We start from the raw sequence: 15,803 nt of genomic DNA, 5'->3' as shown, positions 1-15,803 counted from the left end.
TTCCATTCTAGCTGCCTTATTCTTTCTCCAGTCTCCCAGTGTCTCCCAAACTTGCATAAGGTTCATATCAACTTGAAGTGAAATAATTATCCTAATGCAAATTTGATTTCTGAATGCTTAACTAAGCATTCACCTTAAAAAAAAAAATTCTGTTAAATTGCAGGTATCTCCATTGAGAGGAGAAATGTTTGTTTCTGTTATATTAAAACTTTCTCTATGATACTAGCTGAACTTTACTCAGCTTGAATTTACAGCTGTACCTTTCTTCCATGCCCCACCCACCAAACACACCCAATCTGTTCAACATGATAAAGTCCTTACGCACAACATGTCATGTTCACATACATTTGTTTTTGTTTTGTTTTGTTTTGTTTGTTTTTTTCAAAATAAAACAACAGTTATGCTGGCAAGGGTGTTGAAATAAAGGGGACCCTTATGTTCCCAAAGCAACATTATTTTTCATGTCTACAAAGTATACATTTATTTTCACAAATGTGGCAAATTGTACCCTAACAGGACTTTGTCACCAAATCATCGACATAGATATGGAAATCATCATTGAACTTGATGAAATACACAGAGGGTTTGGCTTCCACTTGGTGAATGGTCATGCCAATCCGTTTGGAGCCATCTTCTTTGGTATATTCCACATGCTTGCCTATCAGGCCATCTACGGCTCCTCCTGGCTCTGACTCTGCTGGAGGAGACTCACTGGCATGATACGGAGGTCTCCTTTTTCATACTCATCTGAAAGCTGACACAAGACAGGTGCGTGTACAAGACAGGAGCCTTATCACTGGTGATATAAAACCAGGCTTTCATTACTGGTGCGTGGGCTAAGACCACCCCACTCTATTCACCCTTAGAACCATGCTGGTCCTCAACCATATGTTCCACAGCTTTACCAGTTATGGTATTTGCAAGGTCTGCATCACTGAGTTGAGATGATGCCACCCTGTCAGAAAGAATTTTAGGAGACAAAACTCTTTCATCTTTGTGAAGTTCCAGTCCATAGACACAGTCAATTCTATCATATTTGGTGAGATAAAGAGAGGAATTTATAGGCACCTGATCCAGAATGGCTCCTTTCCACTGGGTGAGGTGATAGGTTCACTGCCTTCCTTCCATCTGTGCGAAATTCTGTAGCCCATGATGTGCCTGTGGGGCTGGGATGAAGGTCTGCCCTATGTTTCTTTTGGAAGTTTTTTGTTGTTGTTTTTTAAATCGTGTTTGCAGACCCAGTGGCCCATCCTGCTGGTGACCTGGGTTGTTTCTCTTTGGCTACCTGTAGGTTGGGGGTCTTTATGCCTCTGTGACTTATTTGTGGTCCATCCTTCTTTTTTGATATTAAGACTTTTAAATTATGAAATACTTAAAGGCTATCCAAAACACAGCAAATGATATTTGAAGCACTCATATACCCACCTCCAAGCTTTGTTAAATTTTAATATTGATAAGTCATTTTAAAAAGAAATAAAATATTACAGAAACAGGTGATGTCCTTGTATGTCCCTCTTTTATCTTAGGCTCCTCCCTCCAATGGTAGAGTTAACTATCTATACATTGAAAGTGTTGTTTATCATGCCCAATACATGTGCGTATCCTTAAACAATGTATCACATGTTTATAAAATTAATACAAATGGAGTCACACAATTTGAGTCTTTTTGTAACTTATTTTTACTTAACATTGTTCTTGTGATTCATTCATATCTATATATATAAAAGCCCAGTGACCAGAATGGCAGAACGACCAGAATGACCGGTGGCTATGATGTGCACTATGGCAGCCAACCAGCCTGATCCAGTCCCTGTCGGCCCCCAGTACCCCGATCAGGGATGGGGCAGGCTGACCAACTGCCTATGGCACCTCCCTGCCCTGCCGGCCTGCTCGATGGGCCCCCATCGGGGCAGGCTGGATGGACCCCACCATGCACAAATTCATGCACCAGGCCTCTAGTTGATACATAATAGACCTTGTTCTTTGACTACTATATAATGTCCCATTGTACAAATACCATAACTAGTTATCTATTCCTTTATTAGTGAAATTTATATTCTTTCTACTATTACAGACCATGCACAATGAAAGTATCTCCTTGTGCAGATGTGTGAGAGACCCTTTGGGTCACCTTTTCTCAGCTAATTGCATTAAGCCCTAATGTCCTAAGGTATTCATTGTTTGTAATGAATTCACTTCTCCCCTGGGCATCTAGAATGATACTAGCTATATGCTATCCTTGGGAGAAATAAGAAAATAGTCACTCAAATAATTTTGTGTAGGGTTTAATTCACTTGCAGAAGCTCCTGCTGATAAAGGTTAGTCTAGAGCCGTGGTCTGCGAACCGTGGCTCGCGAGCTCTTTGGCCCCTTGAGTGTGGCTCTTCCACAAAATACCACGTGCGGGCGCGCGCCGACAGTGCGATTGAAACTTCATGGCCCATGTGCAGAAGTCGGTATTTTGTGGAAGAGCTGGTATTTTGTGGAAGAGCCACACTCAAGGGGCCAAAGAGCTGCATTTGGCTCGCGAGCCACGGTTTGCGGAGCCGCGGTTTGCCAACCACTGGTCCAGAGCATATATGCAAAAGTGGAATTGCTGGGTTTAAGAATGGGCATTAAAAACCATTAGCTCTTACCAAAATCTCTTCTTGTCTTCTGTCATGTTAATAGAGTTGTAGATGGCTCATAACTGCTCTGCTGAGCATTGCATTTCCCAGTTTTTTCTCAGATGTGACCATCTGACTAAATTGTCACCAATAGAATGTGATTAGAAATGAAGTATGCAGCTTCCTGGCTGGTGCCTGAAGACCAGCTCACACCTCCACACTCCCTTTTTCCCTCCTCCCACCTGAGTGACTGGTGGTAGCAATGAGCGGAGCAACGCAGGAAGCCAAATGTTGAACCTGAGAGAACCATGTTCACCTTGGGTCTCTGACAAACTGCAAGAAGCAGAATTGCACTGCTGATCTGGTACCCTCACCCAGAAATGAACTCCTAGCACGAGAGGCATAAACTTCTTGAGTTCAAGCCACTGAATGTTGGGGATCTACTTGAGGTCTAACAATACATCCCACTTCCAACCCACTGAGTTTGCCAACTTGTTCCTTAATGTGGTTCTATATCAATGGACACGCACTCTACCAGCAATGTGTGAAATATCCTGTCTCTCCAGATCCTTGACAACACTTGGTGGTGTCAGATGTTTGGTCTCCCAGTCAGATGGGCATAAAATGGCATCTCAGCACTATTTTAATTTCCATTTCCCTGATTATTAGTGAGATTGGGTGTCTTTTCAAACATATTTGAATGGCTGTTCTTGTTTCCCTTTCTGTGAACAGCTTGTTCACATCATTTCCCTGTTTTCCTATTGGGTTATTTGCCACTTCTTACTGATCCGTAGAAATTATTTGTATATTGTACATTTAAGAACGTTGTCAGTTATAACTTGTGCTTTGTCTTCACTTATGGCATCTTGGACAGAAGTTTAAATTTTAATGCAGTAAAAATTTATCAATCTTTCCTTTCTTATCTGTTTTTGTATCTTAAGACGTTCTTCTCTACTCTCAAGTTCACATAGATAGTTCACCTTTTCTTCTAAATGTGTTAAAGTTTTCTCGTTCACAGTTTACGTCGTTGATCTACCTGAAATAGATTTTTCTGTGTGGTATGTATGAAGCAGTAATCACTGAGTATTTTAAAAATACGGATAACTATTATCCCAGCACTGTTTATGGAATCTTCTTTCTCTCCCTACTGATTTGTAATGGTTTTTTTTTTCCCCCGTTACAGATCAAGTTTACATATATGCATTAATCTGCTTCTAGGCTCTTCATTCTATTATACTTGTCTATCAATCCATCTTTGCCTAAACACACTGTATTAATTACTTTAGCTTTATGACACCTTAGTGTCTTCAAGTCACTTTACCTTCATGTATTTTATATATAAACCACGACCTCCCCTTCATAGGTCTACGCTCAACCACTGAGTTCCGCATGCCCGAGGGACTTCATTTTTTAAAAAAAATTTAAATCTCTTAAATGGATCATCATAGTACCTACACACAAGGTTGTTATGGAGAGTAAAAGAAAGAAGAATCACATGTAAAGCACCAGATAGAGTAGGTAGGCACTCAAGAGTAGTTATGTCATGATCCTGTTGAAGGTACAGATGAAACAGAGATAAAGTGATCGATCTTTTTGGGAACCTGATTCATGTATAAAAAGAAGGGGATGAGTTGGCAGACCGTGCCTATGGCTCTTGCCACTCTAAAAAAACGGTGATCCTGCCCTAGCCGGTTTGGCTCAGTGAGTAGAGCTTCGGCCTGCGGACTGAAGGGTCCCGGGTTCGATTCTGACCAAGGGCACATGCCTGGGTTGCGGGCTCGATCCCCAGTGTGGGGCATGCCAGGAGGCAGCCAATCAATGATTCTCTCTCATCATTGATGTTTCTATCTCTCTCTCCCTCTCCCTTCCTCTCTGAAATCAATAAAAAATATATATTTAAAAAAATAAAATAAAAACGGTGATCCTGGCATTTTATTATCTAGAAACAGGCAGCACACACTACGCGTTGGGCAGTGGGATAAAAGAAAGGCGATATCAGAATGCAGGGTGGATTCCCGAACCAGCACTCGTAAAATGCCAAGTGCACGGCAGATAAGGTTTGAGACTGGCTGGCGACCAGAGCATAGAAACTGCGGTGACCTTCACGGTGTCGCTGGTGCACACACGACCGCACACCGGCCGGATCACCTGCCTGCAAACCCTGGGCTGCCGGACCCCACGGGGCTCCCGTCCACCCTCCCCGCCGCCCGCGGGGGCACGCGGCTTCAGGGAGGACTGCAGACCGGGTCGCAGGAGAACGGGGAGCGACGGTGCAGCGCTAGGAGCGCGGTGGAAAAGCACCCGCACCTCCCCCAGGGCGACTGCAGTGCTTCTGGGAAAGAGAGTCCTTCGCCGCGTGCCCAGCCCGGAGCTCCTGGCAGGGGGACTACAATTCCCTTCAGTCTTGGGGATTCTTTGTGCAGCACGCCTGCGCAGTCTGGCGGCCAATGCCGCTATAAAGGCTTGTTTTGCCCCGGAGCTGATGCTTGCGAGCGTGGTCGAGTGGCCGGCGCGGCGGTCTGGGACCTGGGGCACAGGTAAGTAGCGGCCGCCGCCGCCCCCCTTCCTTCTCCCTCGGTTGTCACTTGGATCCCTCCCCTGTGTTTCCTCCGGGGCCGGTGGGCTGTGATCGGGATACGGGCAGTTCGGGAGAAGCCAGACACCTGAGAAACGGGGCCTGGCCTTCCTCAGGTCTCCCGCCGCCCCCTCCTTGGGACGCGACCCCTCGGGGCACGTGGTGAGGTGCAGGCCTGGGAAGGCGTGTAGGGTGGGATGAGTGGTCAAGAGTGCTGGCTACACTCCCGGATGCGGCCACCAGGGGGTGCTGCGCCCGCAGCCCGTGGGTGTGGGTCGCTATCGGCTCGCCAGGCCCCTACTGGACACGGGAACGCCCTAGGGTCCAGGGCATCCCAGGCGAAGCTGGCCAGAGAGAAGCCCCCATCCTCAAGTTGTGGGGAGGACGGCCTGGGACACCCCGGCTCAAGCCACACACCGGACACTCTGAGCTGCCAGCGACCTGAGAAGCCATCCTCTCGGGTTTTGGGTGTTTTTTGTTTGTTTTGTTTTTGTTTTTGCAAATGGGCAGATGAGGTTCGTGACTTAAGCACGCACAGCAAACCCTGGGCAGAGCCCAGAATGGAACCCAGATCTCTTGACTTTCATCAGTGCCCTTTCCACTTCTTACCACACAGAGCTGCATGATGCTTTGTATTTATCACACAGGGCCCTTTTGGTTTCTGCACAGACGTGGGGAGGCAGGAGGCACGGGAATGGTTGGCAAAGTTTCAGGTTTTGTCGGAGGAGATAGACCGTTATACTGGGGTCCAGAAGTAAAAGGTGCAGAAGGCTGGCAACACAACAAGTGGACTGGAAGAGGGTGGTACACAGGAATCCTCCTTGTAGCCTCAGGTCGGGTTCTCTTACGCAGTTTCAGGGCCTGGAACCAGTTTTCCTGAGATGCTGGAAACCTAAGTTATGAAGGCAATTTGGAAACCCCAGTCCGGCTAATTGAAGTTCTTTTTTTATTTATTTATTTTTTATTTATTGCTTAAAGTATTACAAAGGGTATTACATATGTGTCCATTTTATCCCCCCGCCCTAGACAGTCCCCTAGCCTCCCCTATCCCCCAATGTCTTATGTCCACTGGTTATGCTTATATGCATGCATACAAGTCCTTTAGTTGATCTCTTACCCCCCTACCTCCTGCCCCCCAACCCTCCCCGGCCTTCCTGCTGCAGTTTGACAGTCTGTTCGAGGCAGCTCTGCCTCTGTATCTATTATTGTTCAAAAGTTTATAATGGTCTTTATTATCCATGAATGAGTGAGATCATGTGGTATTTCTCCTTCATTGACTGGCTTATTTCACTTAGCATAATGCTCTCCAGTTCCATCCATGACGTTGCAAATGGTAAGAGTTCCTTCCTTTTTAGGGCAGCATAGTATTCCATCGTGTAGATGTACCACAGTTTTCTAATCCATTCATCTACTGATGGGCACTTAGGCTGTTTCCAGATCTTAGCTATGGTGAATTGTGCTGCTATGAACATAGGGGTGCATATATCCTTTCTGATTGGTGTTTCTGGTTTCTTGGGATATATTCCTAGAAGTGGGATCACAGGGTCAAATGGGAGTTCCATTTTCAGTTTTTTAAGGAAACTCCATACTGTCTTCCATAGTGGCTGCACCAGTCTGCATTCCCACCAGCAGTGCACAAGTGTTCCTTTTTCTCCACATCCTCTCCAGCACTTGTCGTTTGTTGATTTGTTGATGAAAGCCAGTCTGACAGGTGTGAGATGGTACCTCATTGTTGTTTAATTGAAGTTCTTAATCCTGTGCAACCCCCATCCCCCAGGCAGTGTCATCTGTTTCACCGTACACTTGTATCACTGGAAGGAGAGTCTTGATACAAAAGCAAGAGTGTTAGAGGTGTTGAATGAATTGAAATAAAGCGATTGAAAGAAACTTTGGTTATTGTGAGTTCTTATACAACTGAGGTGATCTTCATGTTCCTCTTGACATGGCATTTGATCACATAAATGAATTCCTTTGGCCTCCTCCCTCCTCTCCTCCTGCCTTTTTTTTTAAAGTAGGACTAATCTTTTCAGCTTCCAGAAATTAGCTCGGCTCCGGAAACTTTGGAGGGGAAGGTTGGACTTTTGTGACCCTGGTAACAAGAAGGATTTACTATTATCTGCATCCAGACACCAGGGACGCTGGCAGGTGCCAGGTCTGTTTATAGTTTAGGCTTAATGAGGTCTCAGTGACGTGAGTGCTTATCGTGCAGTTTGTCATTGGACAAGGTGACTTTTTTTTTTTTTGAGATAAGGAAATAAGTAGTATCAACTCTGAGTATTCAAATCAGACCGCTGAAAGGCAAGAAGTCAAGCTTCTTTTTTGGGCTGGAAGCACTTACCTATGGAGGAAATTTAGTCCTTCTTGTTTAGAGGATTAGTAAGTATTCTTTTTTCTGATACCTTAAAAAATGAATTGTAGCTGTCAGAATTTGGTCTACAGAGTAGTACTTTTAAGTTGCAGTGATTGCTAGCAGGAGTTGATGGAATTTAAAAGGCAACATGGATACACTTCTTTAATTTCTAGTGAGGCTGGTATGAATGGGGTTTCCTCAGCTTGTATCTGGGAAGGTTTGAACCATCATAGGGTGGGGGAAATGTTTCAGAGAGGTGTGTATGTGTTTTATTTTTTCAAAAGTAACGGAAGTTGATAACTGGTTATTGACTAGAATTAGGACAGTTTCAGGTCATACTAGGTAAGCCTTCACAGGGCAGGGTGGGCAGTTTGCTTTGGTTATTGTTTTTTAGTAACAGCTTTGTTGAGATGTACTATCATTTATAAACCATGCATGGAGATTCAGCCTTTTGAAGTGTTTTGTTAGTACAGTCACCGAATTGTGCATCACTACTATCTGATTTTAGAACACTTTCATGTCCCAAGGGGCATTTGTTTTTAAAGTGAAGGCATAATATTGTTTTGTATGTTAGCTATGTAACTCCATGGTACTTTAATATCAGCTTCTTCATTATCTAATTATAAAAATTCAAAGATGGGATAGATCATTGCTAGAATAAGTGTTTTGTCTTTTTTTTTTTTAAAGACCTATAAATACTCGGGTTTGAACCTAGGTGAAGAAGTTGGGTGTCTCTTTACCAGTGTGTCTATTTTTCTTATCTTTTTTGTTTTCCTTAGCAGTGGGAGGACATATTCTTGATCCTATTACATTGATTTTTTTTTCTCTTAAAAATATGAAGTACTTGAAAAAGATTTTAAATATTTTTTATAGCTATAAGGGTAGAAAATCTCAGTGCTTTTGCCCTTCTCCCTATTTTAAAACATTTTTGCATATTATTAAGCACAATTTAGGAAATAGCTGTTCTTGGTGAATTTTTAATTTCAGAAATTCTCAAGTGGAACCAGGAGTCTGTGCGCCCTGGCGTCTCCAGTCAGAGAAGATGAAGGACATCGACATAGGAAAAGAGTATATCATCCCCAGTCCTGGTTATAGAAACGTGCGAGAGAGAACCAGCACTTCGAGACAAGACAGAGAGGACTCCAAATACAAGAGAACGGGGCTGGTCAGTATGTCCTTTCTGAGTTCCTTGTCTTAGCTGCTTGTTGTACTAGACCACACCTTCTTTTTTTCATGTAATGCATAGTTTAAAAGAAGTTTCTTTTTCTTTATTGGCTTTAGATCACTGTTAAGAATTTATGGGGAGCATTTGAGATCTTGTTCCCTGGCATGTCAGTTTGGCACAGATAAGCTCATTTAAAAAAGAATTTATGGTTACTTACGAAAGAGGAGAGGTTGGCTCTCCGCCTTCCACCTATTTCTCCCTTTGCCTTCTCTCTGCCACTTACGCTCAACTTTGGTGCCTTCTGCAAAGGCTTTGCTTAAGAGAAGACAGCTTATGGGAGGGGAGGGGGAATGGAGCAGAGGAAATCTGAACCATTAAGCTTCTTTCATGGGCTTAAAATTATTTTCTTCCCCTCTGCTTCTGTTGTCTGTGTTTCAAATGACTCCTTTGGAGAGACTCATTCAGAATTTAGACAGTACTTGGGACAATTTTAGATTGTTGTAGGATAATTAGTAAGCTTTTCAAGTAAATCCATGTAATAACCTCGTTTCTCCTAAGGGAAATAATGAATATACATTTTAAACAGGAGGAAATGTCTTTTTTCTAAGAAAAGAGATTATGCCTTTTCGTGACTTGCAAAACTAACGAAAAGGGGATGTGGGGATAACTGGGTTTAAGAAGTCATGTAATTGTGTTCGTGTATTTGTTTTGTGAAAACTTGAGAAAGATGTGGGCTTTGCAGCTGACACTGGAGTTTCATTAGCCTAACATTAGCTGTCCCTCTGGCTGTCTTGTTAATTAACGTTTTCTCACTAATGGGTGTTTTCTGTCCCCGCTATACAATACTTTCCCATTCAAGCTTAACTTTGGAGAAGCAGAGATTCAGTGTAATCAGTGTCAAATCCTTAAGATGTCAGCTTTATAACTTTTTTGTGTCCTTTTGTGTAGACCTTGTTAAACATTTTTTAATATCTTCTGAGTTTTTGACACTGTTAGTATAGCACTTAAATCTAGAAGAAGTCACAAAGGTAACATTGGAGCAGGGCTTGAAGGATGATTGGTTGGTGATGCTATCAAGCTACTTATATCATCTGTGCCTTAATGGTTTATGAATAAAATAGCATTGACAGGCCCTGGCCAGTGTGGCTCAGGTTGGTTGGGTATGTATGGAAAGGTTGCCAGTTCAATTCCCGGTCAGGGCACATGCCTGAGTTGTGGGCTTGATCCCTGGTAAGGGGTGTGCCGATTGATGTTTCGCTCTCACATCGATGTTTCTCTCTCTCTTCCTCTCTAAAAATCAGTTTTAAAAAATCTTTGTAAAAAATTTGTTAAAATAGCATTGATGGTAGAATTGAACTTGTGGGATCATTGAAGATTACATGAGATAATACATATAAAATGCTTAGAATGGTGCCTGCCACATAACCTATGCTCAATAGATGTTAGATCTTAGAACTAGTTGTCTCGATTGTAGGATGTGTAAGGGAAATTCTGCATGTCATGCTTTACTACGGGTATTGGGGAGCTATTAGATGTCATTGAGGAGGGTTTTTTTCATCTTTCAATTTTTTATTTTGAGATAACTGTAGAGACACATGCTGTTGTAAAAAATAATGTAGAGAGATCCATATGCATTTTATCCAGCTTCCCCCAATGGTAACTTCTTGAGTAACTATAGTAGAATATCACAATAGGAGATTGATTGACATTAATACAGTCCATCCACCTGATTAAGACTTCACCAACTTTACATGCACTCATTTACGTATGTGTACGTATTCTGTGCAGTTTTTTCACATGTATAGATTTGTTTGAACCTCTACCACAGTCAAAAAACACCTCCATCCCATGCTACCCTTTTATAACCACAGCCATCTCCCTATCCTGTCCCCTAAGCTCTGGCAACCATGATTCTGTTCTCCATCTCTATTTGTCATTTTAAGCATTGTATATAAATGGAATCTATACTATGGAATCTTAGAGATTGACTTTTTTCATTCAGCATTAGTCCCATAACACCCATCTAATTTGTTGTGTTTCAATATTTCTTCCCTTTTAATTGTGAGCAGTATTCCATGTTATAGATAAACCATAGTTTGTTTAACCATTTACCTGTTGAAGGACATTAGAATTACTTCTAATTTTTCACTATTACAAATACAGCTGCTTTGAATATTTGTGTGTAGGATTTTGTGTGGATAAGCTTCATTTCTCTGGAATGCCCATGAATGCTATTGCTGGGTCATATGATAAGTACATGTTTAGTTTCGTAAGAAACATCAATACCCTTTTTCATAGTAGCTGTACAATTTTACATTCCCACTAATGATGTATGCATCCAGTTTCTCTGCATTCCTGCCACTATTTGGTGTTATTATCTTTATTTTTTTGAATTTACATGGGTTACATTGGTTAATAAAATTATATGGGCACAATTCTACAATACATCATTTGCACATTGCATTGTGTACTTGCCATCCAGGGTCTACTTAAATGTCACCATTTATCCCATTTACCTTCTTCCAGCTGACCATACCCTCCCCCATAATCTTTATTTTAGCCATTCTGATAGGTATGTCTGCTATCTCACTGTAGTCTTAATAAGTGTGACCTAATGACTATTGAGGTTGAGCTGATAAGGAATTTTTAAGACTTGATTTTATCTTAGGAAGATTAGTTTTGAGGCAGTTAAGGAAAAAACAGCTGTACAAGGAGAGGGAGAAAATACAGGGAGCAGTCGGGAGGCTCTTGTGCTAGCCCACGTGAGAGAGGCCCCGGGTGTGTCTTCAGCGTAATAATGAGGTGGAGGAGATGGGAGAAATTTAGGGGCATCTCTGGAAGGGAAGGGGCACATTGGGGTGCCTAGGATTGCTGGTAAGAATGAGTTTGCTTTTAAGCATGTTGAGTTTGAAGTGCATCCAGGTAAAATATCAGTAGATGGATAGGGCAGGGCAAGAAGAAGAACAGGAAACAAATTTAGAGTCATTAGTGCGTCCATGTAGATCAGGGGTGGGGAACCTTTTCTCTGCCAAGGGCTATTTGGATATTTATAACATTCATGGGCCATATAAAATTATCAACTTAAAAATTAGCCTACTGCTCAGCCAGTGTAGCTCAGTGGTTGAGCATTGACCTATGAACCAGGGAGTCATGGTTTGATTCCGGTCAGAGCACATGCCCAGGTTGCAGGCTCAACCCCCAGTGGGGGGCATGTGGGAGGCGGCTGATCAATGATTCTCTCTCATCATTGATGTTTCTATCTCTCTCTCCTTTCCTCTCTGAAATCAATAAAAGTATATTTTTAAAAAATTAGCCTGCTATATTTGGTCAAATATTTGGTGATGTTCCCCACCCCTGATGTAGATGAGGCCTTGGGAGTGTGCAGGCTTGTCCAAGGATGGCTTGTTGAGCAGGAAGAGGTCGAACCTAGGAAGCTGGGGTGTGGTCCTGTGAAATTTCTGGGGACAGGGTCCCTCCCAATTGAGTAGAGAAGAATTGACATTGGGATGTGCAGTAAGCTTTTTCTTTGTAAGTGGAGAACTGGAAATAGAGTCACTGTTGTACCTTTTGTCCCCAAAATTAAAGTTAGGCATCAGACAACAAGTTTACTTTATGTGATTGAGCCTTACCTTAAAGAAACAGGAAGGCTAATACCACTTTTATAAAATTTCAGGAGTCTGTATGAATTTCATTTTTGTTATCCTTTTATCTTTCTTAAACTTTTAAATTTGAATCCTGTGGGGTTTTTTTTTTTAGTTTGTTGTGTGTGGTTTTTTTGTGTTGTTTTTTTAGTTTTTACCACATCCTTGTACCCTCTGAATTTTTATTACTTAAAATATTTTTCATTAGTTGTTTTTTTTTCTTTTTGCTTAGCCTTGACTTAAGCAATGAAATCATAGGTTTATGCAACCAATATTTTTATACACACTAAAGTGAATACATCAAATGTTTTTAAAAGTTTACATACCACCTAGAATGCTCTTGCATTTAACCTGTCAAAAGCCAAAATTTCTTAAGATTTATTGATCTTGAATTTGTCTACTGTGTTTAACAGTTTGCTGATAGATGGAACCAAAAAGATGACAAAAGATTTCTGGTTCAGAGATGATATAAAAAATGGATACTTTAGTTGGGAAGCAGAATGGCTATGTACAGCACATCGTTTTTTAAAATGTAAGCTGGTAATTAGAGATTAAAATTTCATGTCATATAATCATAACCATCATTTCTATATTAGTTGTTAGAGAGGAAATCTGGGACCAGACATTCCAGTTGCCAGGTATAGTTACTGTCCCTCAGAAAGAAAAAAACTACTCCAAGTAACAAAAGATCAGAATACATCTGTGACTCTTAATTGAAAAACAAGGTTTTACTCACCTCCATTAGCCTTTGATAGGCCCAGTTGACCTGAAACTGTGTTAAACAGAAGTCAGAAGCAAAGCACCAGGAACAGATTTTGATTTTAAACAGGCCCTTGATTTTTTTTCACTCTGTAAGCAAAGTTGCAGAGTGCACAGTTTGCCCATTCCTTAGTATTGTGGTCAAATCTTTCCTTTGAAATACTCTTTGGGAAAATTGCTCTAATCATGCACATCTTCAGGTATTTGTATCACATCTGCTTAGAGATAATGAAGGTAAAATAATGTTAGTCACCCTAAAGATAGGGTGACTAACACCTACTTTTGTTTAGGACTATTAAGTTAATGCTGTGGCCACACACAATTCCATGCTTAGCAGACATGCTTTAATCCTGAAGTGCTAATAGGGTGCCTTCTGTTGCTGTTAGTTCTTTGGGCCTAAGTACTAACATTGGCTGGCATTATTTCAATAAACATGAAGATTTATGTCTAGCCCACTCCTTAACACTGTTTCTGTGTCTGAGGCATGGTTTAGGCACAGCTTCTTTTCTTATGATTGCATATATATATATATATATATATATATATATATATGCATATGTATATCACATAACTCCCTGAGCACTGGTTTGTTTATTTGTTTATTTTAAGATGTGATATTTATTCATTTTCTTAATTCAGTGAACATTTGAGCACTCTCCAAGATACATGCACAACACTTGGAATGAAGTGGTCTGATGCAAATAAAGATAAATTGATGCTGGGCTTGCCTGTCCTCCAATAGAAGCTTAAACTCAGAAGCATGTACATAGATGACTGTAATTTAGATGCTGTGGAAATTAATATGAAAAAGAGAGTTCAGTCTGAGAGGTCAGGGAAGACTTCAGGAGGAGGTAAGATTTGATTGGAGATTTGAGGAATGGGTAGAATTTGGAGAAAGGAAGAGCATGCCTGGCAGAAGAAAGAGTTGTGGATAGGGCCAACTAGGACTCTGTTGGCTTTGAGCACAAAGTGTGAAGTCACAGATGTAGAGGGATAGGTTGGTGAGTTTCAGATGCTGTGTGTGTTCCTCAGTAATAGGCCAGGGAATTTGGATTTTAGTTGCTTTAAATTAAAATTTAAGCAAAAGCAAGACAAAGCTACTTAATGCTTTATACACCTTTTTATTATGTAGTTGTTTTCTTACTGCTCCCAGACCAGAGTTTAGGGTGACTTGTTTTTCATTAGCATGTCTAATCTAGAAAAGGAGGAAGAGTGGAAAATAAGCAGAAGTCAACCCAAGTTCATGTGCCCTTATGACTGCTCTCTTTTTCCCCCCCTTCGCTCAAAAGTGTTCCATTGGTGGAATTTTCTTTCTACCGTGTTAGACTGTCCTGCCTCTAGGAAGATGAGAAAGCAAGTATTCACAAAGCCCAGTGACCGTCACCTAGTATTTCCTTTAGTTTTGTGTTGGGCTGACCCTTTAACCTTGGTTGGAGTTTTCATAATTAGTGAGTTGAAATATTTTGAAGCTATACCCTAGAAATCACCCTTATCCCCTCTACCCAGAGACAGTTATTGCTATGAAGTAGTTTTGTTTAGTGCCTTACATTTTTGAGAGTTTGACTCTGAAAGCTTTTCTTTAGGGACTAAGGGTGTGTGAATGTGTCCATGCCCTAGTGGTTTATTACCTGTGAGTCTTCTTGCTGTTAGGAAGGAGGAGGGCAGGGTGAAGGAGATTTGTATTTGCAGTCTCTGCATTATTTTACTCTTGATTGGTACTCAGTGACTCAGCACATTTTCTCAACAGCCAGTGACGGGATGAGTAAGAACACCTGCTCTCTGCAGCCCCCTCTAACCCCCACATCCGTAAAGCTTTGTAGAGCTCCGTGTGTATGATCCGGGTATCTGGCCTGGTGCCAGGTGTTGGTCTCCAATAGCAGTCCAGGGCTCTCTGGTAGAGATGACAACAGTGCTGCTATTGGTGCAGAGCCCAAGTGGCTTTGCCGGGTGGTGACTGAACCTGCAGCGCATGGGTCTCCTGAGGTTGGCCTTGATCATGAGCTCTTTTACGCCCTCTGCAGCAGGGCTGCTGCTGCTTTGCTAGGAAATGCTGCCTAAGGGAAATAAATATAGCCTGTTGGCATGAGTAGTTAAAGGAGCTTCTGTTAAAAAGGAAGAAAAGTATTGGAACTAGCTTCCTGTTTCTTTTATTGTTTTGTTTTTTAATATGTTTTTATTGATTTCAGAGAGAGGAAGAGAGAGGAAGAAGGGGATAAAAACATTAAAGATAAGAATCATTGATCGGGCCCAGCCAGTGTTGCTCAGTGGTTGAGTGTCGACCTATGAACAAGGAGGTCACGGTTCCTGGTCAGGGAACATGCACAGGTTGTGGGCTTGATCCCCAGTGTGGGCATGCAGGAGGTGGTTGATCAATGATTCTCTCTCATTGATGTTTCTATCTCTCTCCCTCTCCCTTCCTCTCTATAATCAATAAAAAAATACATTTTTTTAAAAAAGAAGAATCATTGATCACCTGCCACCTGCATACTCCCCCTATTGGGGATTGAGCCCACAACCCAGCATGTACCCTGATCGGGAATTTGAACCTTGACCTTCTGGTACATGGGTAGATGCTCAAGCTTCCTGTTTCTTAAGCAGTTTTAAATACCTCAGTCTTCATTTTGTGGAGATAGATAACTTGGAAGTTACAGATGGTTAATGAAAACTTTTGCAATGAAACCTTGGTTCTGCTTTTAGGTAGCCTTCTG

At 41.8% G+C, this 15,803-nt stretch overlaps 1 protein-coding gene and 1 pseudogene across 2 annotated transcripts in view; one reads left to right on the top strand and one right to left on the bottom strand.

Moving 5' to 3' along the window:
• Window positions 1-509: 509 nt before the first annotated feature.
• Window positions 510-3,932, bottom strand: LOC308515332 (spindlin-2B-like; annotated as a pseudogene). Its single transcript has 2 exons — window positions 3,927-3,932; window positions 510-1,192 (listed from the first exon to the last, which is right to left on the bottom strand). The product of its transcript is annotated as a spindlin-2B-like (transcript).
• Window positions 3,933-5,041: 1,109 nt separating this feature from the next.
• The window catches only part of ABCC5 (ATP binding cassette subfamily C member 5), an 84,821-nt gene continuing 74,059 nt past the window's right edge, over window positions 5,042-15,803 (top strand). The window contains exons 1-2 of the mRNA XM_081086358.1: window positions 5,042-5,142; window positions 8,518-8,695. Of these exons, the coding sequence (XP_080942484.1) occupies window positions 8,573-8,695 (123 nt within the window). The 5' untranslated portion in view covers window positions 5,042-5,142; window positions 8,518-8,572. The remainder of the gene's footprint in view (window positions 5,143-8,517; window positions 8,696-15,803) is intronic.

This window comes from Myotis nattereri (genome assembly GCF_964212035.1).
Source record: "Myotis nattereri genome assembly, chromosome: 3".
NCBI lineage: Eukaryota > Metazoa > Chordata > Mammalia > Chiroptera > Vespertilionidae > Myotis > Myotis nattereri.
The sequence above is the reverse complement of the archived record's forward strand: the minus strand, read 5'-3'. Positions and strand labels throughout refer to the sequence as shown.